This window comes from Podarcis melisellensis, assembly GCF_964234715.1.
Source record: "Podarcis melisellensis genome assembly, chromosome: 4".
In the NCBI taxonomy this organism is placed as follows: domain Eukaryota; kingdom Metazoa; phylum Chordata; class Lepidosauria; order Squamata; family Lacertidae; genus Podarcis; species Podarcis melisellensis.
This window is the reverse complement of record NC_138531.1, coordinates 71,007,924-71,023,141: the sequence shown is the minus strand read 5'-3', so window position 1 is coordinate 71,023,141 and position 15,218 is coordinate 71,007,924. Positions and strand designations below refer to the sequence as shown.

General features: G+C 38.8%; 1 protein-coding gene across 36 annotated transcripts in view; it reads right to left on the bottom strand.

The window, feature by feature from the left end:
* The window catches only part of ABI3BP (ABI family member 3 binding protein), a 140,680-nt gene that overhangs the window by 100,761 nt on the left and 24,701 nt on the right, over window positions 1-15,218 (bottom strand). For all 36 annotated transcript variants that reach the window (XM_081908358.1, XM_081908326.1, XM_081908337.1 and 33 more), the window contains exon 2: window positions 12,411-12,590. In XM_081908358.1, the coding sequence (XP_081764484.1) occupies window positions 12,411-12,590 (180 nt within the window). The remainder of the gene's footprint in view (window positions 1-12,410; window positions 12,591-15,218) is intronic.

Below are 15,218 nucleotides of genomic sequence, written 5' to 3'. Positions count from 1 at the left end.
GAGTATTTTATAGATGGTATATAATTTAGCTGTGGAAATGTTATTTCTATAAAGATAAAGCTGTAAATCAGATAGCTAATAATTCTTTAGAAACAGTTGCAGATAAATTAGGCCACATGAGAATGTCAAAATACACACATACCGATATTTTTACAACTCTGTTACAATAGTAATAATTTGCATAAGCAGAGGATTCTTTTATAAACCTAACCACATTTTTTCCAGTGTCAGAATAAATTGCTGTCTGGGTGTATTTTCTGAGAACCAGCTTGCAATTGTTTCAGAAACATTGTTCTTTGTCGGAAACAATGAAATGAAGTAAACGAAAGCCAAACTCACTGATATTTTTACGCACTAGCTAACAAATTCTTAGTACATTTGATATGCTCTGGAAGAACACATGCTTTTGTGGTTAGAGGCCATAAGTTCACGTAAATGTTTCTAGTGAAAACCAGCTAACTTCATCCAAGAGTTGATCATAATAAACTGATTAAAACAATGCTTATGAGAAAAGCTTTTTTGTTGCAAAAATATAAGGTTTTTTTGTTTGCTTTTTGAATATATCTATTTCCTCCATTGATAAAAGGATCTTTCTGGCCTTTTCAAATATTTAGTTGTGCAAATTCAAAATTATTTGGCCTAACCAAAGTCTTCAAGGTGTAAATATTTGAATCAGACTTTTAAAAATTGAATATAAAAAAATGCTATGATTCTATGACTACTGAATTTTAAAAGACTTGAGTGTAACAAAACCTCAAACAGATTTTAAAAAACAAAACAATAAAAGAAAGTTTTAAACTGGTATCTATTCATTGATTAATATTTTAGAAAAATGCAATCTGTGAAAAATCACAGATGTGGGCAGCGACTTAGCACGCAGGTCCAGAATGCTCTCATGTAGGACTGGAGCTGAATACCAATTCGCTTTCTTCCTTTCTTGCAGAATGAGGAAGGGAGACGCTTCTCGCCCTACTGTTCAGGGCTAACCCAGTTTCCCTCTTTTCCTTCTACTGGCAGGGAGGGGCCTTGCCCAGATGACCCTTCCCCTCCAGTACAGATTATGGGCATCTGTTTAGGTGGCAGAAAGAAGATTGTTGGCACTGTGAGGTGCCACATTCTTCTCCCTCCTCCCTCTCCTAGGTTAATAAATGCTACCTGCTAAAACTATTTGATCCCTTCTCCTTTGATAACCTCAATTCATCCTTTTGTCTCCATCAGAACCAATAAATCATCATCATCATTATTTATTGAATTTATATACTGCCCTATTCCCACAGGTCTCAGGGCGGTTTACAGGACAAAACAGGAATGTAAAACCATTATCCAAGGCTTTCATTCGTAGTATAACATTATTTACACTAGCTTCATGTTTCACAACTCAAACCTTTAATTTCTGTTCTCTGATCTGCTGCTAACATCAATTGCTGCTTTCTTCATTGTTTTCATGCTCCTTTTCATTTTCAATGTATCTTCCCCTTTACCTTTTAATACTTATATGGTGGTTCTTCTCTGTCTATCCTAATTTCTCATCATTCTTCTACCTATTCCCTTCAATCTGTCAGCAACTTTTGTCCCAGTCCTATAATTCACTTTGATTCATGTTCACTCTTTTCTTGTGCTTCTCGGCGTCTTTTAAACTCTTTCCATTGTTACATTCACAGTGCTGCAGCTCTTTGTCCTTTTGAAATGATTATTACAAGCTGCAATTCAACATTTTTCCTTGCAGTTCCTTCTTGAAGTATTCTAGAAGATTGCAAGCTAATTTTTAAACAACCCAGCTTCCATCCTTGTAACTAATCTTCACCATCTCTAAATTATATCACTTCAACTAGGTCTATTATTATTATTATTATTATTATTATTATTATTATTATTATTATTATCCTTCTGAGTCTTGTTTTTATTATGCTGTAAACCTTTTTGCAGGAACTCTACTATTTTCACATTTTGTTCAGTATCTGTCCATAGTGCACTTTATGGAACAGCAGCAGAGAGATAAGTGGGCAATATTAGTATTGTTGTTGTTGTTTAGTCGTTAAGTCATGTCCGACTCTTTGTGACCCATGGACCAGAGCATGCCAGGCACTCCTGTCTTCCACTGCCTCCCGCAGTTTGGTCAAACTCATGCTGGTAGCTTCGAGAACACTGTCCAACCATCTCGTCCTCTGTCATCCCCTTCTCCATGTGCCCTCAATCTTTCCCAACATCAGGGTCTTTTCCAGGGAGTCTTCTCTTCTCATGAGGTGGCCAAAGTGTTGGAGCCTCAGCTTCACGATCTGTCCTTCCACTGAGTATTATTTGTATTATTATTAGTAGTAGTATTAGTGATAATATTAGTATTATTCTAAGGGCCATGCTTGCATGTTGTTGAGGAGAAAGCATGTCAGCTAAGCTCAGGTGCTAATTCTGTGGTAGCAGAGGCGTAGGAAGGTCAGGTGGTACCCGGTGCGGAAAATTTATTGTCAACCCCCCCACATGGTTTGTTGTGGGGTTTTTTGGCCTGCAAAAATGGTTTTATGTTATTTCATATTTTCTTACAAAGGAATGTGGATTCTGAGCCTCTGATAACAAGTAGGCGACTATGGACAGATACTTAAATCCACAGGATGGATTGTGTTTTGGCTTGTGTTACTTTATTTATATTTATTTATTTATTTTTATTTAATAAAATTTATTTTTAAAAACCTACAAAGTGGTTTACCAAAACAAAAAACAAAAGAAACCACAGCAGTAAAATAAAGAAAAATTAACATTCCTACTTTAAAACAAACAAAAGCTAACATATTAAGATTAAAATTACTTCAACTTCCTAAGCATCTAGGTATGCTTGCCTAAAGAAGAATGCTTTTAGTGGACGACTGAAAAGAGTCTAGGCAAAGGAACGTGCTTTGTTGAAATTTCAGCCTTCATGACATAGGAAAATGGCCAAGTAAACAGCTATTTTTGTGGAGAAGGGTCAAGATATTAACTGATATGCATGAAATTTCATATGTAGCTATATAATCCCTAGTGTAGTAAGATAAGACCTTTGGAGCAGGCATTTAATTTTTAATTTTTTTATGAACTGCCCTAGTAGGGCAGTAATGCTTCCTTGTTCATTTGTCACCCCCCTCCATGATGGCACCTGGGGTGGACTGCCCTCCTGCCCTGTCTTCCTGCACCCCTGTCTGCTAGCAGTGACTGTGGACATAGGTTTCCCTAGAGAAACCTCTCCATCCCCAACCCAGCATAATAGAACCTGCCAGTTTAAGAGATTCTTATGCAGAAATTCTTGCATGCAACAGCACACACACTGTTGCTCATAAGAATGGGTGGGTGCAAGCTATAAATTCATTCAGTGACCCAATTCTTCCTCTCTCTGTTTTTGTTTTTGTTTTTGAAGGGGTAAATGTTTTGATACACAAAATTCAATGATTATATATGCATATCAAACCATAAAGAGCTGGAAATCGCACAGTTTCAACTGTGCACAGGTCATGTCAGTAAATGTTTGTGAGAACAATAACTATAAAGGTATGAAACACAGCATTCTGTAGACTTTGATCAACTAAAGTTTCTGAGCAATTCACAATGGTTGACTTCCAACTTTGGAAGAAGCACACAATTTCTGCTTGAGTTTTGTCCAAAGCTGACATTAATCACTATCTATCCCATCTAGAAAATCTTGAGACTTGGCAGGGAACAGCGTATGAGTATTTCACGATGTCCTCAAACTTGTTACATTCTCTTCTCTAAGACTCCTCCATGCTTCCAGGATCTCTTTTGAGATGGGATGATCATTACTGAAGAAACAGGTAAGTCATTCAGCCTGATATCTTCCTGGAAACAAAACCTATTGAGTTTGATTGGAAAATAACTATAAGACTGAATTGGTTGAATTTGACTTCTCTGTGGATTCACACTGTACTTCTGTAAAGGGCAGAAAGGTGGCACAACTACAGACTACACTGTTGTTACATTGAAGCAAACATTGTTGTGCATGTGTGTGCACAAACACATAAACACAAACTTTGTCTAATGGCTTTTTTGAGTGCAATGTAAAAAATGCTACAGATGCTGTCATGAAGTCTGCACATTTTGCTTAATAAGGCTTAAAGACATGTCTTAAAATTGGAGGTTATCACATTTTTTCAAGTTATTTCAGTTTTTAATTGTAGTTTTTAATCCGATCTTGGGCATCCTCTTTCTGACTGAATCATATTTGAAAGATCAACACAGCTCTTTCCTTTTAGTGTCAGTTTCAATCATGCTGCTGTCCTAAATGTAAACACAGCAGGAGACTTTAGAAGCTTTTGTGCTCTTCTAATTTCCACCTGTCAATGATACTTTCTTATGATGTTTTTGCAATGACAATGAGCTCTCTTCATGGAAATAATTTGAACGTACCATGGTAGAGCTATTTCTACTAGAAAGGGACTTGCAGCACTTTCAAATTGCAAGCTAGCAAAGCAATCTGCATTCTTTATGAAGATTGTGAGCAATCTCACCATTTTGATACAAAACAGGATTAAGAAACATGCAGTGTGATGCTAAATGTGTTTACTCAGAACTAAATTCAGTGGGAGTCACTTCCCAGAAACTGTGTGTGTAGGAAGCCCACCCCAGGAGTACAAAGACATAAAATTGCCCCAAATCACCAGAGGGTATTAAAAATCTCCAGACCAGCTGCTCTTCCATGTATGAAAAAAATGTCAGATACAGCCTTGCAGGCAACTATTCAAGCTATTAACATCCTTGTGGCTGTTCTAATGTGTGCCAGCAGCTGATTTTAGGATTAGCAATCTTTTATGTGTTTTCCTTATCTCACAGAGCATCAAGCGTTGAGTCCTGGCCTAGGGTAATCTGCTTTAAGCAGGCATGTTGCAATATGAGGGAAGACTTCAATAGGCCTATTTTTTAATAAGAAACATAAACGTGAATACACTGGTACCTCAGGTTAAGAACTTAATTCGTTCTGGAGGTCCATTCTTAACCTGAAACTGTTCTTAACCTGAAGACCACTTTAGCTAATGGGGCCTCCCACTGCTGCGTGATTTCTGTTCTCATCCTGAAGCAAAGTTCTTAACCCGAGGTACTATTTCTGGGTTAGTGGAATCTGTAACCTGAAGTGTCTGTAACCCGAGGTACCACTGTATTTATATTCAAATAAACAAGTACAGTTGTACCTCGGGTTAAGTACTTAATTTGTTCCAGAAACTGTTCTTAACCTGAAGCACCACTTTAGCTAATGGAGCTTCCTGCTGCCGCCGTACCGCCGGAGCACGATTTCTGTTCTCAACCTGAAGCAAAGCTCTTAACCCGAGGTAATATTTCTAGGTTAGCGGAGTCTGTAACCTGAAGCATATGTAACCCGAGTTACCACTGTATATTAAGTGTATATTAATTTACCTCTTTAATTGGAAGTGACTCTGAGGGTCATCTAGTCCAAACTCCTGCCACCACTCAATGCAGGAATATGCAGGATCGAGCCTGCAACCTTGGTGTTATCAGCACCATGCCCTAACCAACTGAGCTATCCAGCTGATTTAAAACACAACTTCAAAACAAAATGCAGTGCACCACCAGATTATATCAGAGTGTATCACTTAATCTTAGTGAAGCATGGCCACACAAACTCTATAACTGAAGCAGAACAAAGCACTTTGTGAAGGTCATCAACATGCTTTGTTGTGTCTGGCTAGGTTAGGGAGTATACAGCTTTTCATTCCAAACTCTTTGTGTAATTTTATTTTTAATCTTTTGTTTTGAATTTTCACTGTTCCATGAATCTGTTTTAACAGCAATAGTTTTAAGCAAATGTGAGTCGGCTGCTGAACTGTATATGTAGTTTCTCTCCGTTTTTGTGATTCCTACTAGAGAAAACAAATGACATGTTCTGTTAAAGCCAACTGGATAGGCTATAAGGATTATGGAAAATACAAGCCAACACTGTCAGGTGTTCTTAAATCCACTGAACGAAATGGTGTTGAGTACACCTAACAATATGGATGCCTTTGCCTTTGGCTCCAGTACCATAGCTCTCCAATGGAGCCCAATGGCATTAACACTTTTATCTACAGAGAGATTATAGTTCCTGAAAAGTTATATCTTAATCAGTTTAGGCTACAATCCTATACATTCTTAGCTGGAAATATAAGTGCCACTGAATTCAATGCGACTTACTTCTGAGTAGGCAATAACAGCATTGGACTGCAATAGTATAGCTAAAAGGGATGAAGAGTCAAATGACATCTTTAAAAAGAGTGGCAAATCCACCCTTATTCAGGAGGCATTCTAAGTACATATTTCTGACTTTTTGGTCAATTTTAACCATATTCCTGATAGGCAGGAATACAATTCTCTTCTTGAGATGAGGACTGATAAGAGCAACCAGAGTTTCCTTTTTTTTTTTTTAATTAATTTTTATTAAAGTTTCCACAACATTTTCAACACAAACAAATACAAAACAATTAAACGTAAAACAGATATACTTCTGAATCTTAGTTTCATGTGCCTTACTTTCTCGACTTCCTCATACCTCCCCTTGCTGCATTCTCCTGTCAATAAATTTTAAGCAAATCCCCAGCTTGTTTCAACTTAATCTTAATAACTCTCATTTTCATTCTCTTATCTATTACCGCAATTAACCCCTATCTTCCCATTCAGCACCAACCTATCTTTCACCAATTTTTGCATATTTCTTTAAATAGTCCTTAAATTTTTCCCAGTCCTCTTCCGCGGTTTCTCTTCCCTGGTCTCGAATTCTACTCGTCATCTCCGCCAGGCTCATATAGTCAGAATTGGACCAGAATTGATCAGATTTGGATTACTGGAGAAATGGCACCGAAGATAAAAAAAGTTGAAATCTGCCCCAAAACATGCTCCGACCATAATGCGGTAAAGATGGTGATGGATGTTACAACAACTGGTACCTTCAGATGGAGGATGAATGACTCATTATTTAGAGATGAGGAGTTTTGTAAAAAGGCCCAAAAAACATTAAAAGACTACTTTGAAATTAACATGAGGACTGAAGTAGAAAAAAGAATAATCTGGGATGCAAGTAAAGCAGTGATGAGAGGATTTTTGATACAACAGAACACAATTAAAAAGAAAAGTCAGAATTATAAGAAAGAAAAAATCCTGGAAAAGATAAAGGATGGAGAAAGGAAATTGAGATCAAATCCAAAATCTCGGGACATTTTGAAAGAAATTAAATATTATCAATCACAATACTTGGAACTGACGAACCAAGAAATAGAATGGAAAATTAAACAAATGAGACAAAAGTCTTTTGAATCAGCTAACAAATGTGGCAAATTGTTGGCTTGGCAGATAAAAAAGAGACAAAAATTGAATACTGTTACAAATTTAGAAGTGGATGGAAAGAATATCTATAAACCAACAGAAATTAGAGACTGCTTCCAGAGATACTTCAGACGACTTTACACACAAGGGCCTCAGAAAGAGACTGAGATAGAACAGTTTTTGGAGAAAAACGGACTGAGAAGGATCACACAAGAAAGCAAAAGAATCTTGAACCAGAAAATAACAGAGCAAGAAATAGAAGCCGCCATTCAGAATATGGCTATAGGCAAATCTCCAGGACCGGATGGACTGACTTCCAAATATTACAAGGTGTTGAAAGAGTGGTTGATACAACCTTTGAAGGAAGTTTGTAATGATATATTGGAGGGAAAGAGGGCACCAGATACGTGGAAAGAGGCTTTTATCACACTTATACCGAAGACTGAGATAGAAAAGACTCAACTTAGAAACTACCGTCCTATCTCCCTATTGAATGTGGATTATAAAATTTTTGCTGACATTTTAGCAAAAAGACTGAAAGTAGTTTTGATGGAGGAGATTCATGGGGATCAAGCAGGCTTTCTCCCGAGAAGACATTTATCAGACAATGTAAGGAACTTAGTCGATATTTTGGAACAGTTGGAAGAGAACATTAACACTAAAGCAGTTCTGATATTTGTGGACGCGGAGAAAGCCTTTGATAATATTTCTTGGAGTTTTATGATAAAAAATCTACAGGGGATGGGGGTAGGTCAAGGGTTTGAAAACGGTATAAGTGCGATATATTCTGAACAAAAGGCAAAATTAATTGTAAATAATGTGGTCACAGAAGAGTTTACCATTGAAAAAGGAACACGACAGGGATGCCCAATCTCTCCATTACTTTTTATATCGGTCCTGGAGGTCTTGCTGAATATGATTAGAAAGGACCAGTTGGTTAAAGGAATACAGGTCGGAGCGAAACATTATAAACTGAGAGCATTTGCAGATGATTTGGTACTTACATTACAAGAGCCTGAATCCAGTACTAAAAGAGTTTTAGAATTAATTCAAGAATTCGGTCAAGTGGCAGGATTTAAACTGAATAAGTGTAAAACGAAGGTTTTGGAGAAAAATTTAACAATAACGGAAAAAGAAAAGTTTCAGAACGAGACAGGGTTAATGGTGGTTAAGAAAGTGAAATATCTGGGTATAAATATGACATCTAAAAATCTGAACTTATTTAAAGATAATTATGAGAAAACTTGGACGGAAGTAAAAAAAGATCTAGAAATTTGGTCAAATATGAAGCTTTCCTTGTTAGGTCGTATTGCTGTTATAAAAATGAATGTATTGCCCAGAATGTTGTTTTTGTTCCAAACATTACAAATATTGGACAAAATGGATTGTTTCAAGAAGTGGCAGAAAGATATTTCCAAATTTGTCTGGCAGGGCAAAAAGCCAAGAATAAAATTTAAGATACTAACTGATGTGAAAGAAAGGGGTGGATTTGCCCTGCCAGACCTTAAACTGTATTATGAATCAGCGGCTTTCTGCTGGTTGAAAGATTGGCTACTCCTTGAGAATACTGATATATTGGACTTGGAAGGCTTTAATAATTTCTTTGGGTGGCATGCATATTTGTGGTATGACAAGGTTAAAGTTCATAAAGGATTTAAAAATCATATTGTCAGGAAAGCATTATATAATGTCTGGATTAGATACAAAGATCTGTTGGAAAGTAAAACTCCGAGGTGGTTGTCGCCAATGGAAGCAAAAGCCGTTAAAAAACTTAATATGGAGGCTAATTGGCCGAGATATTGGGAAATGTTGGAGCAAGAGGGGGACAGATTGAAATTGAAAAGCTTTGAGATGTTAAAAGGGAAAGTAAGAGATTGGCTTCACTATCACCAGATAATGGAAGTCTTTAAAATGGACAGGAAAATTGGCTTCCAGGTGGAAAAATCAAAATTAGAAACTGAACTGTTAGAACCCAGTACTAAGAATTTGTCAAGAATGTACAACCTGCTGTTGAAATGGAATACACAAGATGAAATGGTCAAATCGGCAATGATTAAATGGGCACAGGACATTGGTCATAACATTATGTTTGCTGACTGGGAAAAGTTATGGACCACCGGGATAAAGTTCACGGCATGTAATGCCTTGAGAGAAAATATTATGAAAATGATCTATAGGTGGTACATGACCCCAGTCAAACTGGCTAAAATATACCATTTGCCCGATAACAAATGTTGGAAATGTAAGGAAATGGAAGGATCGTTTTACCACCTTTGGTGGACGTGCCCTAGGATTAAGGTCTTCTGGGAAAAGATCTATAATGAACTGAAGAAGGTACTTAAGTACACCTTTACTAAAAAACCAGAGGCCTTTCTCCTGGGCATGGTTGGCCAATTGGTGTTAAAGAAAGATAGAACTTTTTTTATGTACGCCACAGCAGCAGCAAGAATACTCATCGCAAAATACTGGAAGACACAGGAGTTACCCACCGTGGAAGAATGGCAGATGAAGGTGATTGACTATAAGAGCAACCAGAGTTTCCTTAGCTTGTTTACTCTTCTTGTGTCTAACGTGCAAACTAAATAACAGCAATGACTTTTGTAATTGGACATGCACAAGTGTGACAGTATGGTCAAATAATCTTTTTCCCATTAAAGGCCTGTTTTCCTCACAGAGGGTGTGATCAGTTTTGCTCAGCTGTACCTGTTTCTATGGACACAAAGCAGCTTATCCAAATGAACTGAATCTTTAAGCCAGAAACAGATTTGCTTTTTGGAAGCCATGTGTTAAGTAAAATAAACTTTAGGAGCTTCCAAATGATTTTGGCCCATCTTACAACCATTTTAATATCCTCATTAAGTCAGTACTTTATTTTACTATCCTGTTTTCTTGTTGTCTTACATTTCTGAATTTATGTTCTGTTTTTTTCTCCTAGGAATGATCTTGACGCATGTCCTTGTTCTTCCTGGGGTTATCCTAGAATAACGATGTCACAGACTTTCCTGCCACATGGTTACTTTACATATGTATGAATGATTGACTTGCCTTCCCAAAATCTAAGTGCAACAAAATAAATACTTGTATGTTCTTCACTAAGGAAGGATAGATCAGCCTATTTCTGGACTGTGTCAGTTTTGCACATGGTCATTCAAACATCTGTTCCATCCCCACCAAAATTTGCATTTGAATACCTATTTTATCTCAGTATATGCATTGTTAAGTTACCTTAAAAATACACATTTTGATATATTTCTTGGGCTGAGAACTGTATTGCCGGATTCAAAGATGTGCAGAATCCAAATGATAATTATATTCAAACTAGTGTGGGACTATGCAAATTACTTCTGCTTGCTTAAAAAGGTGGGCCAAACAAAATTCTCCTCTCCCCCCTTCACACATTGCATAGATTATCTTCATGTAAGAGAAATGTCATGTGTGAACTAGTCCTAGCAGGCACCAGAACAAAATAACCAGAACAAGAGCTGCTTCAAGCAGCTGCACTTTCATCTAGAAGCAGAGATCATGCCTTTGTTAAAGACATCTCTAATGAATAAATTCACTATTTATAGCACTTTAGGTAAGAGCATCTAGAATTGAAAGCCAAGCTGATGTTAGTAGACAAAACTCCAAATTAGTGGTAAACCTAGCAGTTCGAAAGCACGTCAAAGTGCAAGTAGATAAATAGGTCCCGCTCCAGCGGGAAGGTAAACGGTGTTTCAGTACACTGCTCTGGTTTTGCCAGAAGCGGCTTAGTCATGCTGGCCACATGACCCGGAAAAACTGTCTGCGGACAAACGTCAGCTCCCTTGGCCAGTAAACCGAGATGAGCGCCGCAACCCCAGAGTCATTCGCGACTGGACTTAACTGTCAGGGGTCCTTTACCTTTACCTTGTACCAAGTAGGATTAACAACTCTATTTGGGTTATCAGCCCATACAATTAACATGTGAGGCAGAAGAACAAGGCCATTCCCACCTGGTCCCCATGGTTACAGCTTGCCCACACCCCTCCTCAATACTAATCACATGTTTGGAAGTATATTTGCAGCAGGGCAATGTGCCAACATGCACAGTTCCTGTGAGCTGCAACTACGGAGCGAGGGAGAATTTTATTTGCCCACAGGCATAAATGAACTGAGCTAATTCACTTCTCCCAAGACTAATACATGGAGCAGACTAGAATTATTATTCATACTATTCAATTCTCCAAAATTTGGTTCAAGAAATGTACCAAAATGCATAAAAATGTGCATTTCAGGATAACATACAGTTAGAAGTACATACAGTGGGATAAAAGGAAAAAAAAACCTATTTTGCAATAAAATAGGTATTTAAGTATGGCATTGGTGAGGGACTTGCATTGGGGGTGAGCACAGGGCAAATGTGCAGGGCCCCATTCTCCTAATTCACATAGTTTTAATTGTTGGTACTAAATTCCCTAAATTATTCTCTGCCTTTCTCCCAAATATTGGCTACTGTCATCGCTGCCCACTGATCTGAGTCTCAGCAACAACAAGCAACGACATTTCTGACTACACCAATCTTTTTGGCACGCTAGGCTAGGAGATGTGGACTACAGCTCCCAGCAGCCTCAGCCAGCAGGGCCAATGGTGATAGGAGTTGTAGTTCAGCAAAATTTGGAGGGTGATATTTCATTCCACATTAGAATTAATATTGAAATAACAGATCCTTGAACAGTGAAAAAAAGAATATGCAAGCTGACTTAATAGTAATGAATGATGATCTAAAAGCTTAGATTCACTTCTTAAGGATTATGGTGCTAAGACCCACAGCTTTAGCTACAAATCAACAAGTAACTGGCTAACATGCAGTGCTTATATTAAAGATCTGTTTGGATGGCCTGTTCAACATTTCAATTACATTTGTGTCAAATTAGCTTCTTTCATTTACATATTCAGTGCCTCTGGAAAATGTCAGTAACTGAAAATTGCAAAGAAGGGAACAAAATAACAAACAATTCAGAAAATACAGACGTGTTTGCCACTGTTGAAATTCGATATTTCCTTTGGTTTTAAGCCTCGGTATCCCCATCCAGACCACAAGTAAATGCAATTTCAGACGCCACAACCATCTCTCCAAGATTCAGATCTGGACATTGGCTTACCAACTTCGGTTATGTAAGATTTCCCATCTGATGGCAGAGGAATATACTGGTTAGAGAAGAAGCTGCTGCCGTACCCCAAGATGAAGCCTTCCAGTTTGGTGCTTGGACTGGGTCGAATGTATCTCATGCACACTGCATCACCAGTTGCATTGATCTGAACTTTCAGGCTTTGTCTCTTAACTGAGGTTGGGGGAGAGAAAGCAGAAAAATATGGGATGTTACCAACTCAAGCAGAACAAACATTTCAGCATACATATAGGACATGCTTTCAACAGCATAAAGGTGTGGTAGCCAATGCTGTCTCAACTAATGCTTCAGAGTGGCATCATGTAGTAGCACAGCTGAGAGTACCACATGCCCCACAGGTGCAACTAGATTGTGCTAGAAATCAGGCTTTTAGTATTGAAGCTACAGCTTTCTGGAATCAATGGCCAGCTGAAATTACAAAGGCACCCTGCATCATAATGTTTAGATGCCTACTGTTTTAGTTAAGAAGGCTTTCTCTGAGGTGTGACCCCCGCCATTTATGAAATATTAATTGGCCATCTACAGGGATGGCACGTTTAGAGTCTGTAGGAATAGTCTTAATTGTTTCTAGAATTTGTAGGTTTTTTTGTATTTTACCTTATTTGTATTATGTCTTACACAGTGGAGTAGATAATACATTTGTAAAGCAAGCAAACATCTGCAAAGCGGCAGCTGCAATCACATGAAAGCCAGCCTAGAGGAAGCCATTTGCAGTAATTTCCCAAAAGTCTTCAGTGATTTCACCGTTGCATCACAATCGTTTACAATAATCTTGTTATGGTGCCGCAGTGATGTGCTCTGAGAAAGAATAGAGTGGGTCCCATTAAGAACATAAGAAGAGCCCGCTGGATCATGCCAATGGCCCATCTTGTCCAGCATCTTGTTCTCAAAGTGGCCAACCAGATGCCTGTGGGAAACCCAAAATTTATTTAAGAAAGGCCCAATTCTGTTTGTCCTTTATGTTAAGTCCACTCAGTGTGAACAGTCGAGAAATTAAAAAGAGCACTATGTCATTGCATGGACAGGCAGAGTCCCCCCAACCCCAGGTGGAATCACTCGGAGTGGAATCACTCAAGACAACATGCTATGGGATTAAAATTGGCCACAACTTTATTAAGTTTCAGATGTAGGGAGACCTTGGCTCAGGCACTGGGTGTTTATCCTTCCCAGTTCCCAGCAATGGACCTGGGGGACATCAGGGTTATCCAGAATGTGTGGGGATTGGGCTGGCTCTGGAGAACACATGTTCAAGCAGAGACCCTGCCTCCCGTTTCACCACTGTCGCAGGGGAGAGCAATGACAACCTCTTGGCATATGGCCAATGCCTCCCTTCAAGACCCCTTTAATGGGGAACCCTGGGATCACCGCCGCAAGGGGGGCGTGGGTCACCGGTTCATGCCCCACCCCCCATTTAGGGAAGATAGACTAAAGGATTCCACCCAAGGCCTGAAACTGCCAAAGCTGTGACGTTTTGCTATGGGGAAGACAAAACCTGCCAATGCAGGAAAATTCCTTTCTGGCCCTTCAACAGTGACCATGATATAGCAGCGTCCGCGTACCTGTGGAGAAGAGGTTAACCTGCAAAAGAAAGCTTCACTGAGGGAGGGCAGGGTGGGAGAAGCTCTGGAGCCAACTGATGATTCTCAGTTAAGATCCACCCTCTGTTGTGTGGGCAGGACCGTCCTTCCCCCTAAGTGGCTGATCCCCTGCCAACGCCTCTGCAGGTGGGATTGGGCAATTGGTTGAGGTAGGCTGAGATCTCCAAGTATCCAGCCTGGGGAGGGCGAAGCCAGCCCGAACTACCTGGAGCCGCATGGGATCTGGGGGGCTGCACGCGACCACACAAAACCTCCCTCATTTGATGTGGGGAGCGGTCATTCCATTGTGTTTGTCAACTGTAGTTAAGTGTTAGCCATAGCCTGATCTTGATAGTTTTTAAGCTTTGCCACTTTTTCTCTGAGTTCTTTGCTATATATCCACATATCAGTCATATTTCCCACCATCTGGGTGCTTGAAGTGATGTACGGTCAATAAAAACAAACCCAATGAAACTGTATATTTAACAAAATGCAAATTATAGTAAAACAAAATACCAGTGGGTTTCAAACAGTGTTAGTATGCTATATTTTCACTACTGCAACTGTGGCTTTGTGGCATCAAAACCGGACTGATAAACAACCACAATAGCATTACAGTGACCAGATTCCTCATCCTGACACATTACCCTGTCCAGAGCCAATGCTGTAATTCTTAGTAACATTACCCCATCTTAGCTAGTGCTTACATAAACAGTCATGCTAATTAAAATATGCTGTCACATACACCCTACAAATCATTGGAGTCTGCTTGCTATTAACAAAATGACAGGTAGTCACAGTTACTCGTCTAGAAAATGCTCTTGTCATAAAACAGGTATAATTCAATCTATGTCAAAATGTCACTGTGCTTGCCAACAGCGGTATAGTCATCACACTGAAGTCCTTAAATGCCAAGTCCAAGCCAGTGTGCTCTCATTGTTCAGCTCAACTCTTCATTATGCGTTTTCTTTGACATGTGTAGCATACACATTATAAATGTGCACCATCATTTTAAGGCGCAAACAGATTTTTATCTGGAATCAACTAAAAAGGATACCAGACTTAAACATGTTATGTAGTCCTTTAGTTTTCTGAAAGCGGTTTTTACATCATGTGAAAGCTCACATATAATGCAGATATTAACTGTTAGGAAACGGGGAAATGGAATAAACTATGGGGTGAATACAGCAAAAATGAAGTGCTG